Genomic DNA, 15,125 nt, shown 5'->3' with positions numbered 1-15,125 from the left:
CAGAGTTAAAAATAAATTGACAAATGCTAATAGATTACAAATTTTTTAATTGTTATTGTTAATTAGTGATTATTAATTGATTATTATCAAATATAATTTTTAATTGCCATTGTTTATTAATTAAATAATATTGTTGATTAATTAAATTACTGAATTTTTATTATTGTATGTTATAATATGATATATTAAAACTATACGAATAAAATAATTCAGATTAGATTTTTTTCTCTCTCTTCTTTCTCTCTTCGAGAAGTTTGCGAATCCGATCCTGCGGTTTCGCGCTGCAGGAGCGCCGCCGACAACGTGTACAAATTTGTAACAGAACAGCGGGGCCAGACACCTTACGGTAATTACTGACAATACGTTGGCGGGGCCTATTATTTAATGCTCGTGCTCCGTCGTATTTAACTCTCGAACGAGTCGATGTACGATGATGGTTCGTCTTGAAAAGGAGAAAGAGACGCGTAATTTGCGTCGTAAATTTGCACGCATCTCATTAATGTGGAATCCTTCGATCCTTCTCCCGTTACTGGCATGAAACTTTCTCGACATCTCAATCCCATTTTTTCGTTACTATTTATTATCATTATCATCTTGGGTTTCACGGCACTTATCGCGATTGTGACTTGAATAATAAAAAATAAATAAAGATAATAAAAAATAAAAATAACAATCGAATTTATATCTTATTGACGTTTAACTTAAATTAATTGTCCGACGTCATGCAAAAAAATCGAGTGAATCGCATGTATGTACGTAATTCGCTGGTAGCGTGCAATCCTTCGTTATCAATTTGTCATTATTAATTCGCTGGTATCATACCGTAATATTTAGCTACAATCCAGTTTTAAAAGAGTAAAGTTGAAAAGGTCAGCAGCTGTTCTGGAATCGGACGTTTTTTCCACTTTATACACTTGTGGGTTTGAAAGTCTTATGATTTTACTGCGAATTTGACAGCCTTCAATCTCTGCCATTTGGAATGACAATAAAAGATGATCCGTCTCGGAGGAGACAGTAAAGTGATTCAAGGCGATCAGCTTTGCCTATCGTTTTCTACGGACTAGGTCTAGGATAATTCACCGCGCGTGATTCTCCTTGCACCTGCTCGTCGCTAATTCGTGATGAAGTTTAAGCAACGCGTGTCACACGTGCACGTTCATTCACGCGAAAAAGGAGCGTGGCACGTGTACGACGAATATGCAATTTCAGGTTTGGATTTATTTTATCCTGAATGAGTTTCATCGGCCCAAATAAAACAATTTGGGTCAAAGTTAGCCGGATTTTAGACCGAAGTTATCCCATTTTACGGTACTTCATTTACACTTCAGTATTCATGCGTTAACAGAGAAATAAAGAGACGTTAAGAGGGGTTGGTTATTTGGAATTATCTGGATAAAATTATCTTCCCCGAATAGAAGAAAATATAACTGTATATAAAATAATAATATTCAAAGGGCTAATTTGGGGTCAGCTCTTAGATATTATATATATTTAATAATTAGTACAAAGGTTACATAAAATTTGAACGTTTCGGCTATCGGTTTTAATCATCTTCAGCAAAAAAATTTTTTGCACACTTTTTATCGCGCTGACTCCAAATTAGCCCTTTAAATTTTATTATTATATACAATTATAAGGAGTTCAATATTTATTTTTCGTTACTCTTTAGAAAATATAACGATCGCCGCATATCCCGCGTTCTTTATTTTATTATTTTTTTCTTTTATTGTTCATCATTTATTTTATCAAACGTTCTACAACAGTTCGTAGTATTATACCCTTCGAATCCGATCCTGCGCACTTTGCAGGCGGGAGCAAATGATCGCGGGCTGTGGGTCGTAAGACCTCGAGGGCGCGAAACCGCGAGATAATTCGTGCGATCTACGGCGGACTGGAATGGATGTTTGAAATTAATTTAATTTTTCATTTGACTTCTAAAGATCGTTAAAGAAACTGCGAATGGAAGCGCGCGGAGAGATCCGACAATTGCAATTGGTTGAAACGATTCTAATGAAGAAACTTGGAACGGGATTGCCACACTTTTCGGTCAACTTTACTAAAAGTGAAGGTTTAAGATTCATGTGGCTTTTCAAACGCACTTGATTGAAATGAACTCAAAGAAACTTAGAACAGAATTCCTATACTTTTCATTTGATTCAGGAATAGTCACCTGATGTTTTTACCCCCAACAGCGAAAAAATGTATTATTGTAAAATATTGTTGTGTATGGATATTTTTTAACATATTTTCTATCTTTTTTAGCTATTCTTTAGAAATCTTTAAATATGTAATTCCATAAAAACCGCAAAAAAGCGTTATATTAATTACAATCTTTATTTTTTTAAATACTGTCATATAATAAGTTATACGAGTACTTAACATGTTCATTTCGTTTAATACTTATTATTTGGTTTCTATATTTACTTTTTTCAGAAAATTATGATTAAATCCATATTATTTTCAAATATTAATAAATTTGAATGTCGAAACATCACAAGAGTTTACATAAAAAAAAAATGAGATGATTACTCTCGGAGTAATTTCGTCGAAAGTAAAGATTTAACATATAAAAGATTTGTTGAGAATTGATGGGTTAATATCAAGTTTTTGAACTGCATTCGACTAAAATGACTGTTCCAAAAGAACTTCGAACAAGAATGCCGTATTTTTCACTTAATTTCACTGAAAGTGAAGATTTAAAAATACGAATTTAAGAGACCATTAAGGTCTGCATGAGTCTCTCGAATAGTCGTGTTTGGATTGATAGAGAAATACAAGTTATTTCGAGATAGATGTTCGGGACTTTGGCAAAATAAGACTTGCCGAAATATGTGCGAATTTCACGCGTGCGTCCGGGGGTCCGTTTATTACTTTTCTCGGAACAACGATGTGAAGACAAGGCCGATGAGTCGCGGAAAGTGGCATAACTTTCCCTTTTAAAGCGCGCTTTAAATATGACGTGCTTTATATACTTATATTCCACGAGGCTCAGACGGACCCTTGGCGTCGTACGAGCACATGTCAATTAAAGCCATGTGACACGGAGATTTTTCATTTCACTTGGCAACTCACAAGGCCATGTCGCACAGTCCCTTGGGACTCAATACAAAAGAACCTGACTTTCCTGACCGTCGGTCTCGCCCGCTTCAATTGCAAATCAATTCTCGGCCAAAATCTTTTATTAAGGAGACTCTCATTAAAGAGAGGCTCTCGTTGAAGTTAAAAGCGGCCGCTTCAGGGACACCCTGTACATTCGTTCGCGATACTTTTTCTTTCTTGCAATAATTCATCGATCGAATTTAGGCGAATCCCTTAGGCGAATTTTCGATGGATAATGACACAAATTCGCGATACGAGTATTTCGTAGATATATCTCGATAGATTCGCAACCGTGCGGTGGATTCGTCGGAAATCGTAGATCGACAAACGGACACGTTGACGGGGATCAAGGATCGAGAGAGATAAAGGGACAAAAGAGACGAGAGAGAGAACACTTGCGTAATCGTGGTCGGCGCATATGTGTGCCGATCGCCCGCGGCGAGTCGAGACCTTGCCGACGTGCATGAGAACTGGGCCGCGGTGCGTCGGGACACGCATCGTATCCCGGGCCTGCCGGGCCCCAACCGACTTAGACGAGTCTGACGCCGTCAAGTCTGCGGAGTCTCGCATGCCGAATCAATCCGAAGGATTCCGTGACGCGTTCGCGAAAAAACCCAAGTCGAAGTTTTGCTCCTACTCGTAACCTTAATTTTAGGACGTATGTAGACTCTAAAAATTTCTAATTAGGACGTATGTAGACTATAGAGATTTAGAATAGGTTCTAATCTGATGAATTGAGCTCCTACGTTGAATCTGAATAAAGGACAGGAAAATTTCCTATTTTAGGTTCAAAAGAAGTTTTCTAAATAGAAGCTGTAGATTAAGTGATGTTAAAAGATGTCCAATTTGATTGTTTAAGTATCAAAACAGGTTTATAAGGTTTAATTGAGGTTGAAAGAGATTGAAAGTAAAACTAAAATTTCGACTCGAGAAGGAATATATCGTTTTGGGATAATTACTCATGTCCAGGAATCTTTATTAAATCGGCGCGTTTTAATGTATCTCTCTGAATATTATTTATAAGATAAAAAAAAAGAGTATTTTCCTGTTTAAACGCGAAAGAGGGCATCATGTTTGCGTTGATCATTTAAAAAAAATGATGTGAAAAAAAATCTGTCCAAGCAGAACAATAAGTCTCAATAACGTTTATTAAAATGACATTAAAATGATGAAAAGTGACTTTTAATGATCATTTTGGAGTCATTTTGGTATCATGATGATATAACTGTGTTCTACTTGGGTATCGGCACATCCTATAGAAAAGGAATTTTTATTATAACTAGCGTGCCAATGCATCTCTCACATATTATTTGCAAAGTAATCAATTAATTGTTGCGTGCACATAAGTCTAATGCAACTTATGTCGTGTACCATAATCGTATTTGAACGGTGATATTATTAATGTAAAATGTTTGCGTCAATATCAAGTGGAAGTTTACGAGCAATTTGCAGAGTGAATTTACGAGCAGGCTCAGGTAATTTCTGTGTACAAATTGTGCATATGAATTAGATCGATTTGCGTTCATCTACCATCTGCTATCGATTAGCAGCCACATGCAATGTCATAATAAATCAAACATTGATTCTCTAAATATACCATGTTTATGCTTCAATTTCAGAAATTGTGTGCATTAACAAATATTATATATCAAGACACCTCGCAGATACACTCATAATTATCGCCGAAAATTTAATTACATTTTTGTTTATCTGCTTTATTATCATATTTTTCATTTTATTGTTTGCATTTATTTAAATACAATCATATTATAGTATGATATTTTTACTTTCACAAAATAGTTTTATAGACATTCCTATAAAGATCACCCATCTATCTACGAGAAGGTGAAGTCGGGTTGTCCTCGAGTTGGCTTCGGAGTTATGCGATCTTCTGCGTAATGACACGCCGTAAGGGGAATTTACAAGCAGGGAATTTACACACACAATTCAAGATTGTCAAAACAACGCGAGGACATTGATCGCTGAGAAACTGTCCGAAATAAATGCGAGAAATGAATTTTGTTTCTTTCTTTCTCTCTTTCTCCTGTGTTTGCGGCGAGCGTGGGATGTGATTACGAAAGAGGCTTTAGAAATTTTCTCACGGCTCGGGTTTTATTAGCCGCAAGCTCGCCGATCGAGAAGTGGATCGTAAATCGTAAACCACTCTCGCAATAATTTCTAATGGAAGATACAACGATAGCGTGACATAACCATAACCATTGTCGACGAAGTAACAATCTTTAAAGTTGCAATGTAAAAGTACGTAAAGAACACAATGTAAAAATTATGACAAAAGATCGTATCTTTAAATTCTGATTTATGCTTTTAATTTCTGCGGATTGGCTCATATTTAAAACGAGCTCTTATGTCTGAAATTCCATAGTATATGTAATGTGAACTATATGTTAAATAAATGCCAAATACAGTCAGTATTATTATATACTGACTGTATTGAATCCTTTAATTACATTATTATAAAAGTGTATAAGAAACCATAACTAAAAAATATATTTCGCTATTTATTATAATATTATTTATGACAACAAACAGCTTTATCATTATAATTGAAGAGATTGAAGAGATTTAATGCAATAGTTTTAATGGGCTAAAAAAAGTCTCGAGGAAAATGAATTTCTCTTTCTCTAAGCACAAAAAATAATTCTAAATTAAGTCTTTGAAAAAATGCACTGGCCCGATCGATAATGTAATTGTTACTAATGTTGTGATTTATACATATATATATTAATTAATATAAATTTTAAAATTTTATAACTCTCTTCTCATTTATAAAATTTTACTTTTTACTTTCATAAGAGAGAGTATGAAAAATCACAAAAATTTATTAACGATATTATATTTTTTCTATTTTAGGTTCTAGGTCCGATTTCCGGCTGTCACATAAACCCGGCTGTGTCGGTCGGTCTGTTAATTAGCGGAAATTGCAGTTTTCTCAAAACCATCTGTTATACGGTTTGTCAGTGTTGCGGCGCTATAGCGGGTTCTATTGTTCTTAAGGTACGTAATAAAAATTCAAAAGTTCACCGTAACACCAGATTTATTTCTTTTTAAACAATTGAGCAATTTAGTCCAAATATATATACAGGGTGGCCCATGTAAAGTGTTACAAACTATTATCTCTGAAAGTGTGTGTCAAATGACTAATATGTTCAGACAAAAGTTTTATGACTTTGAGGGGAGCATAAGATGGTACCATTTGTAGCTTGGGTAGCGTTGTCAAAGTAACAGCAAGGCCACTTTGAATTTTTTAAATGGAACCCCCCATTTTTTATTATATATTCTTGTAGCTTACCTCGAGAGCTTTCCAAAACACTATAATTAAGTTCATTTTCATTAAGTACTTTTCGAGTTATGAGGCTTGAAAGTTACAGTATAGTCGGCATTAGCATATACAAGATGTCCGATCGATGGCTAAAACCTTTTGAATGTTGTTCAGGATCATGTCCTGGATTCAAGATCAAGACCATTGGAGATTATTCCTCTTATTTTCATTTTTGCACTAAAAATTCATTTTTACGTAAAAATGAAAATAAATGGTACACAACCTCTAATAACTTTTAAACTGATTTTCTTATCTCCTGAAAAAAATTCTTCAAATAAAAAGAAGAAATGTTGAAAAACGATCGGATTATATAACAATTTAGATTTATCTATTATTCTATTTAATTAATTAAGCCATGAAGAAGGGATGATTGTAGCGACCTTCATCTTTATTATCATTTAAAATTTAATTCTTTTTTATTTTACTTTTAAAACTAATTTAAATTGTTTAGAATTTAAATTACTGAGCATCACATTGCATAAATTATATAAAATGCACACCGGTGAGATCGCCGACGCGTCGCGCGTTCGACATTTAAGCGCGCTTACGTTTCTTACACGCGCGTAATCACAATGATTGTCCGGCCGAAGCGTGAAATTGATCGTTGATAGCCTGTCATTTCGATTTGGTGCGAGACTCCGAAGGTGCCTCGTCTTACCCGTATCAATTAAATCGTCGTTGTGCAAGGTCAAGGTTCGCCTCTCCTCCCCGGCTCCTCCGCACATCCGTTACATCAGAAACTGGTCGTGGTCGAGTCGACCATCTGGATCGCGCGTGAGGGACAGCGGCGCACGTGCGTGCGTGCGTACCTGATAGTAAAAAAATTTGCGTATCTTTTATAGCCCGAATTAATTTCGACGAATATATATATATATAAAACGACATTAAATACTTTATTTTCATTTTAATGCTTAACCCATTAAGGACCAAGACAAATTTTTTTTTCTCAAAATTTAAAATCCTTTTAATGGCAAGCTATTATGCCCTTAAGGAGCCTACTTGCCAAAAATTTCGCATTCCAAAGTTGACTTATTTTTTTGATCGAAAAATCGACCAGCGGTTCTCAGTGGGTTAATCTTATTGCTCTACTGCCATTGTAATCTGATTTAAATGGTAAAGGAGAAACATCTAATTATAAAATAAAGAAAGGGAGAAAATAAAGAATGACTGCGTTCAACAAAAAAAGCAATTTTGCAACTGTTGTAAAATTCTTCAATATGATTGGTTTATATATTTAAATTCATAAGGAACCAAAAGCAAAAACCAATTGTATTGAAGAATTTTACAACAGTTGCAAAGCTGCTTTCTCTGCTGAACGCAGCCAGTGATACCCCCCGTCATTCTTTTGCGTCAATTCAATGATTAATTAGTGACATTATTAAAGAAAAGTTTGATTGTGAATTATTGTAAACGATTTAAAACCTGCACATTGCGAGTTCATTTATACATTGACCGCGTTTGGTAAATTCAGTTGAATGAGCGCTCGCTGTGGTGTATTTTTCTAGAATATTCTAGATCATCTAATCAAACTTTTACAGAATCTATCAGAAACCACATACTGTGGAACACACAGTTTCTGATAGATTGAAATTCTTATTCTCTATTCTCTACTCTTTTGATTATGTGTGCAGTCCCTCACTCAACTGTCAGATCCGCTGAACGCATCTCGATAGTCATAAAAATTTCTCTTTTTTCCTATCACGACATCATCGATTCGTCTAATCGAATCGTTCTTTCGTCTAGCTGCTTTTACCTAAAGCGCAAGTCTCCCATGGCTTAGGCGCCACCGCATTGCATCCTGAAGTGACTGACGCTCAGGGTGTAGCAGTGGAAATAATCATCACGTTCTTGCTGGTGCTGGTCGTGCACGCCGTCACGGATCCCAAGAGGACCGACGTGAAGGGTTGGGCCCCACTTGCGATCGGTTTGGCGATCGCGGTGGCTCATATGGCGGCGGTGCCCATCACCGGCAGCAGCATGAATCCAGCTAGGAGTCTGGGTCCAGCCGTGGTGGACGACAAGTATAAAGATCTATGGATCTACTGGGTGGGCCCACTCATTGGCGGCGCTGTGGCTGGCGGCGTGTACAGGATGGGCCTGAGAGTCAACAAAGAGGACGAGGAGGGTTCGTATGACTTTTAAAAGCGACCTCTGAATCCTGTACGGTCATGCAAGATGAGCTCTAACAATAATATCCTGCGAAGGCCAGAGATTTCCCGAGTGTAAATAAAGAAGTAGAATTGTAAGGATAATGACGCGAAGATCGCGAAACGATTATGTGACTTTCGTTCGTTGCATTTATCAAGATCATGTTCACGAAGAAATACGATTTGTAGGATATTTCTAAGTGGAATTGAACGCTGCGAATTAAAGGAGATCGAATTGTTAGATTCGACGAATTTAGGAAGGAAGATTATTTCGGTCAAAATTATTCTGTGGTGTAAATCTATTCACCCCAAAAAAAATATTCTGCCGATAAGCGGGGAATTCCTCTTAGCATTTCCTCTAAGCAAAAAATCTTACATTAATCTTATATTAATCAGGTGCGTGTATTTATGACATGTATTCATCTATAAAAATGAGGACACATGAGCTACGATCAAAAATAAATTTTTTTATAGAAAATTCTATTTTAATAACTCGAATAGTCTTTTGAAATAAGAGGATATACAAAAAAAAAATACTAGCGGCACGCTTATTTGTTAGAAGAAGTTTGTCATTTACGTGCTGCTGTAGTACGCGTGCATGTCAGTACATGCAAAACTTCTAGTATTGAGAGGATTGCAATCTTAAATCCAGTACATTATGGTTATACGAAATTCCTTTACTTTGAAGAGTATCCTCTCTTGAGGATACATAAATGGAAAATCCTTTGACATCAACACGGAACCGCCAAATGGCAGAATATTTTTTTTGGGTGTTCAACTTATTTTATCTTTTCCTATAATATTCTATTTTATCTGAAAATGTATTATTTATAATATTTACATTCACAATATCAAATAGTGCTGTCTAGATTTTTATTTTTGTCTAGAGCTTTTTTAATCTACAGAGTTAAACCGGAAAAAGCCACTTAAGCCTATTCTACAGTGTGCTCTTTGTTTCCCATTTCTTGTTTTTTACCTCTTACTTTTCCCCCATTTGCAACCGTTTTATCGACAATTGTTACGTGTTTCCTGTTTCTTCCGAAATTCGTTATTTCGGGCGACATAAAACAACAAATCGGATAAGAAGCAAAAAGACAAAATGTAAAAAATAGCAAAAAGCAAGAAACAGAAAACAAAAAGCACATTGTAGAATAGGCTTTAAAAAAGCAGAAATATAACGATATTATTGTAAAATACATAACGTATAAAAAATTGCAGAATATTATCTTAATATTAATATCTCGATAATATTATTATTAAATACTGTTGCGGAGTAAGAAATGTATATGATATTATTGCACAATAATAATATTAAATCGATATCTTTCCTCAAAAATTCCTTTTTCCACCTTAAGAAATTAGTAACTTAAAAGTATTCACCTAGAATGTGCAAAGAGAGATTTCTTCAATTATTACTATCAATGTAATATCATCGTGAGACACCGACATAACTCGAGATCATTTATCAATCAACTCTCGTCTCGTATAAATTCTATATCCGCTATTTTTGTACATCGTTAACCTGAGTTTTGTATATATTGTTAAGATAGCTGACGTAGCGATAATGTAACGTAGTCTGCGTTTAATTAGTTGACAGTTTATCCGTAACGACACGGATGACAGCATTAACAAATATACTCTTTATCATCAATACTATTTGCGTTTTTATTTTTGCAAATTCTCACCCTACTTCTCGAAATAATTACAGAATAATTACGAAATAATTACGGAATAATAACAGAGAGAGAGAGAGAGAGAGAGAGAGAGAGAGAGAGAGAGAGAGAGTATTTATATAAATATTATATATTTCGAAACATGCATGGCTTTGGAAATCTAAAAAGAGCGAAATGTAACAACAAGTGTGATCTAGTTTTAATCTGGATATTGGTGAAGTTACGTTGTCGCTTATGAGGAAGACATTACCGTCCTGTCGCGACATAAGCATCCACATTGGATCGAAAGTATCTCAAAATAGCATACGCCGAAATAGCCGCGCCCAGTTTTCGCTTGTCAGACACGCCACCAGAAGCTAGTAACTTCGAAACATCGCTCAGGATTATGAAGTGCGTTCTTCAATTAGTGGTTCTAATTAATTTCACATTATCTCTATGCGTGACTTTGTCGAGAAATTAATTCGAGAGAGAATTGATCGTGAGAGAGAGAAATTAATAAAGATTCGACGGGGAACGATATAAAAGTGTATATTAATAAAAAAAGTGTACATTTTATAAATACTTAATAATAATTACCAAAATGATTTTGAATTTTTAATTAATATTAAAAGAAATACTATTAATTTAATTTATTTAATTAGAAAATGTGTTTCAACTAATAATTCTAATCAATTTTTGTTAAATATGATTCTGCATATTTAATATATAAACTGTAAATAAATAGATATTAAATCTGTAATCAATATTTCTCTTCTTAATTTGATAAAAAAATAAATATATATTAATATAAATTATATTATCATTTTAAAATCATTCAAGTGTTCTAGTATCATTATGTCCAACGCATCTAATTTTTAATTGTTGTCACGTATTAATAATAAAGAAAAATACTTAAAATATCATGTTGGGAAATGAGACGGAAATCAGTGGATTTTTCCGTTCGAATTTATTAGCGGTAAGAAAAGCAATTCGCCAGCAAGATTTCAAGAAATTTTCCGCCCTCGAATCGGACGCTGAGAGGGTGGCTTTTGTTTTGAGTTATACCGAAGCATATGAATTACCCCTGGAGGTGGAGCAACCTATGGTCAAGGATCGTGACAATGCTATTCGATTGAAAGACATCGGAAACCAATTTTTTGGTCGCGGTGAATTCACGAAGGCCTTGGAAACGTATTCGAATGCAGCTCTTCTAGCGTCACCAACAGGTATAGACACGTGTAATTTTGTATATAATTACGTTTACGTAATTTAATATCTGCAATTAATATTTGTAATTAGTACACTATTATATAATATAATAATTTAATAAGAAAATGAAATAATATTCTGGATTATAATGTGCCTATACTATCAAAAAAATTGCCGTCGTATCTCGGTATAACTCATTTGAAAATCTCTATCGTGATTATTCGGGTGTTACTTGATTAATAATTACATCATTCTCATGTTATCATGATTATCGATTCTGAAAATATAAAATGTCTAAATGTTTAGAATTAAGTATTATTTTGGCGAATCGCTCGGCCACGTTATACCACCTAGAGCGTCATGAGTATGCGTTAGAGGACATCGAGGAGGCCTCACTACTCGGTTACTCGAAGGATCTTTTATATAAACTTGAAGAACGACGGGCCAGGTGTTTATTGGGTCTGAAAAGGCACGATGAGGCAATCGAGGCATTTAGGCGGGCTCTTCAGGCTCTGGACGACGCCAAGATACCCTTGGAACGTAGGCAGAAGTTCGAAACGGACATCAGGATGATGCTCGCGGTGATGGATAAAGGTAAACGACTTAACGAAGCCGCTACGAAGAATCCTTCGCGAGCTCATAGCAAGCAAAAGTCCAACGCGCGTTTGGAGGACAGACTTATCCCTAAGAAAGACAGGAATCCCATATATCCTGCCTGCAGTAGAGCGGTGGAAATTAAGGACGATGGAGGTGACATAGGTAGACACGCCGTGGCGACCAGGAAGATAACACCCGGCGAAATCGTGATTGTTGAACGATCACATTGTGCGTTTCTGCTAGCAGAGACAAGGTAAATTGAAGCATTATATGCTGGAATATATTTTTGGAAATCTACTTGTTATGTTATCTTCAATGTAAAATTTTCATCCTTCGTCCGTAACCTAGGTTTTCGAACTTCAATGCAGATTTTTATATTGTTCCGGACTGTATAAAAATCTGAAAAAATTCTTACATACTTGTGTAAACTTTAGCAACGCAAGTTTTTATTTTATTAGATTGTATTTTATTTATTTTTTACAGATTTAAATTTTATGCCTTTCAAATCCAACATTGCCGGCAGAGAATTATTAATACTTTTATTCACACTACCGTTGCTGATGATTTTGCTATAATTTCCGATTTAGATCCTGCAAAATCAAAGATTTATGAATTCAAGATTTCATAGCCATTGTCGAGAATATAGTTCTCGGTTACAAATCGCGTAATCTTTTTTTTTTTATTTCGCTGTCTTTGGTCCATTTTGTTTTATTTTTTCTTTTCCCTCTGTTTATCGCAAATCGCGGTTACGCGAAATTGTCACGACTAAAATGTATGCGACGTTCGACTTTCAAGGCTCACACATTGCCACCTGTGCTTCGTGAGGATATTCGTGCCAACACCGGCGGCTTGTCGCACCTACAGCTGCGTCGCTTACTGCAGCCGCCGCTGCAGAGATGCGGACGCCCAAGTGCACTCGCAGGAGTGCAAATTGTTACCGGCCTTGTGGTACTCGAAAGCCTCGATCACGTGTTTCCTGGCCCTAAGGGCGATCATGCAGAGACCTTTCGAAGAAGTTATGAGGCTGAAGGAACAGTTTAGGGATTCCGGAAATGCGTTGAAGATCTCCACGGAAAATCCATATCGAGGAGACGATTACATAAATACCTTCTATAATTTAGGTAACTGAAAAAATATAAATGATCGTTTTGATTACACGAACATGCATACTTAATTTCATCAGTTATGGTTTTTTTTTACATGAGACTATCTCGCTAGATTTTTTTATTTCCTTTGATTAATAAATTATCAAGAACTTTTACTTTGAACTTTTTTTTTAAGATTTGATTCTCTTCTCTTTCTTATTAATGAACTCAAATGTATACATTATTTTCTTTTTGCGAATATTTTGTTTTATGTATCTCAATAGTTACTCACGAAGACAGAAGGTTGCCAGAGGATATTTTTCACAGGGCTTACATGGCGAACTGGTTATTCAGATTGTTAAGATCCAGCAATTATTTGCCGGAAAATGTGAAAACCGCCGATTCAGCGGACAGTAGATTATCAGACGAGGAATTGTTTATCGCAGGATTGCTATTACACAATTTGCAGTTATTGCAATTCAACTCACATGAAGTAAGGACGACACATAATGTAACATTACAATTCACTCGATTGTATTTCATTATTATTATTTTGAAAACGAGCATTATTCCCAGAGAGAAATAATAATGGAATCGACATCGATTCGATGTCGATTCGACGTCGAAACCATCAAATCGATTTCATTGTCATTTCTCACTGGTTGCATTTGTCACAATCACTGCATCGCTCGTTTTCTAGATTTCAGAATTGATAAGGCCAAAAGGACAGAAGACACTTACTAAGACCAAAAGTGTGTTCATAGGCGGTGGTGTTTATCCTACGGTTGCAATGCTAAATCACTCGTGCAATCCTGGTGTAATTCGGTAAATAATAAACGCTTTATTCATTGTCGTTAAACTATTATTAACTATAGATTTTTAAACTAAAAAATTTTAATCGAGGTATTTCATCGGCACCACAATGATTGTTCGCGCTGTTCGCACAATCAACGCAGGTGAAGAGATATCTGAAAACTATGGTCCTATCTTCACAACCATGCCCGAGAGTGAACGAAAAAGAAAATTAAGGATACAATATTGGTTCGATTGTAATTGCGAGGCGTGCTCGGGACATTGGCCGCTTCTAGACGAACTGGATCCAACAGTACTCAGGTATAATTTATTGATTTCTAGAGATATTAATATTAAGTTCGAGTACATATAATTGACATTTTGATTATTTTTTGATTGTGCGAAATAAATACTAATAATATATAAGATTGTAATGAAAATATTGACTTGCATCAATTGTTAGTATTACTTATTCTCATTATTTAATAATTAAATAAAAAATTGTTAACATGTACAAATATGAAAAAAATTTTTAAGAGTAATATAAAAAATATTTCCTTTAAATATACAATAAAAAAAATTGAATACTCAAATCATCTACTCTATCTTATTGAAGACATATTAATTTATCTTACATCGCTTTATTCTTCCAGATTTAAATGTGAGACTGGACCGTCCTGTGGTAACGTATTGTTGGTCAAAAGCGACACGAATGAGTTCATGATCGGATGTGCGAAGTGTGGCAAAAGCACAAACATTCTGAAGGGTTTGAAAGCTTTACAGGATACGGATGCACTTTTCAGAGTCGCGTCGATGAATCTCGAAGAAGGCCGAAATGAGCACGCATTGAAAGCATATCTGGAGATTTTGAAGCTACTGGATGAGACTCTAGCATTGCCCATCAGAGATTATCACACCTGTCAGGAGGGGGTCAGATTATGCTCTCTTGCTTTAGGCAATACAGCTTATATCTAGTCTCATCGTGGAACTATAAAAAATTTATACAAATTTACATAGAATCTTTCTATTGCAAAATAAAAAGGCGCAAACTTCTTCCGCGGTTAAGTGTAACAAATTCGATTAATCTTAAGTTACTGTCTTAATTCTTTCATCAGAATGTATACAAAATTATCGAAGAATCTTATCGAAGATAAAAAATATAAAATAATTTTCCTTTAAAAAAAACTTGCATTACAATAATTTT

The 15,125-nt window shown here is 35.2% G+C and overlaps 2 protein-coding genes across 4 annotated transcripts in view; both read left to right on the top strand.

Annotated features, from left to right (window-relative positions):
* The window catches only part of LOC108724701 (aquaporin homolog protein drip), a 34,625-nt gene extending 25,587 nt beyond the window's left edge, over window positions 1-9,038 (top strand). For all 3 annotated transcript variants that reach the window (XM_018451261.1, XM_018451269.1, XM_018451278.1), the window contains 2 exons: window positions 5,971-6,114; window positions 8,183-9,038. In XM_018451261.1, the coding sequence (XP_018306763.1) occupies window positions 5,971-6,114; window positions 8,183-8,581 (543 nt within the window). In that variant the 3' untranslated portion in view covers window positions 8,582-9,038. The remainder of the gene's footprint in view (window positions 1-5,970; window positions 6,115-8,182) is intronic.
* A 1,353-nt stretch (window positions 9,039-10,391) lies between these two features.
* LOC108722767 (SET and MYND domain-containing protein 4) lies at window positions 10,392-14,976 on the top strand. Its single transcript, XM_018448057.1, has 8 exons — window positions 10,392-10,649; window positions 11,079-11,464; window positions 11,754-12,297; window positions 12,840-13,165; window positions 13,414-13,622; window positions 13,830-13,954; window positions 14,033-14,242; window positions 14,575-14,976. The coding sequence occupies exons 2-8, from the start codon at window positions 11,161-11,163 to the stop codon at window positions 14,894-14,896; spliced, it is 2,040 nt and encodes a 679-aa protein (XP_018303559.1). The 5' UTR covers window positions 10,392-10,649; window positions 11,079-11,160; the 3' UTR covers window positions 14,897-14,976.
* The last annotated feature ends 149 nt before the right edge of the window (window positions 14,977-15,125 follow it).

The sequence above is a fragment of the Mycetomoellerius zeteki genome, unplaced genomic scaffold (assembly GCF_001594055.1).
Source record: "Mycetomoellerius zeteki isolate Tzet28-1 unplaced genomic scaffold, Tzet1.0 scaffold106, whole genome shotgun sequence".
Lineage (NCBI taxonomy): Eukaryota > Metazoa > Arthropoda > Insecta > Hymenoptera > Formicidae > Mycetomoellerius > Mycetomoellerius zeteki.
This window is presented reverse-complemented; position numbering and strand designations above follow the sequence as displayed.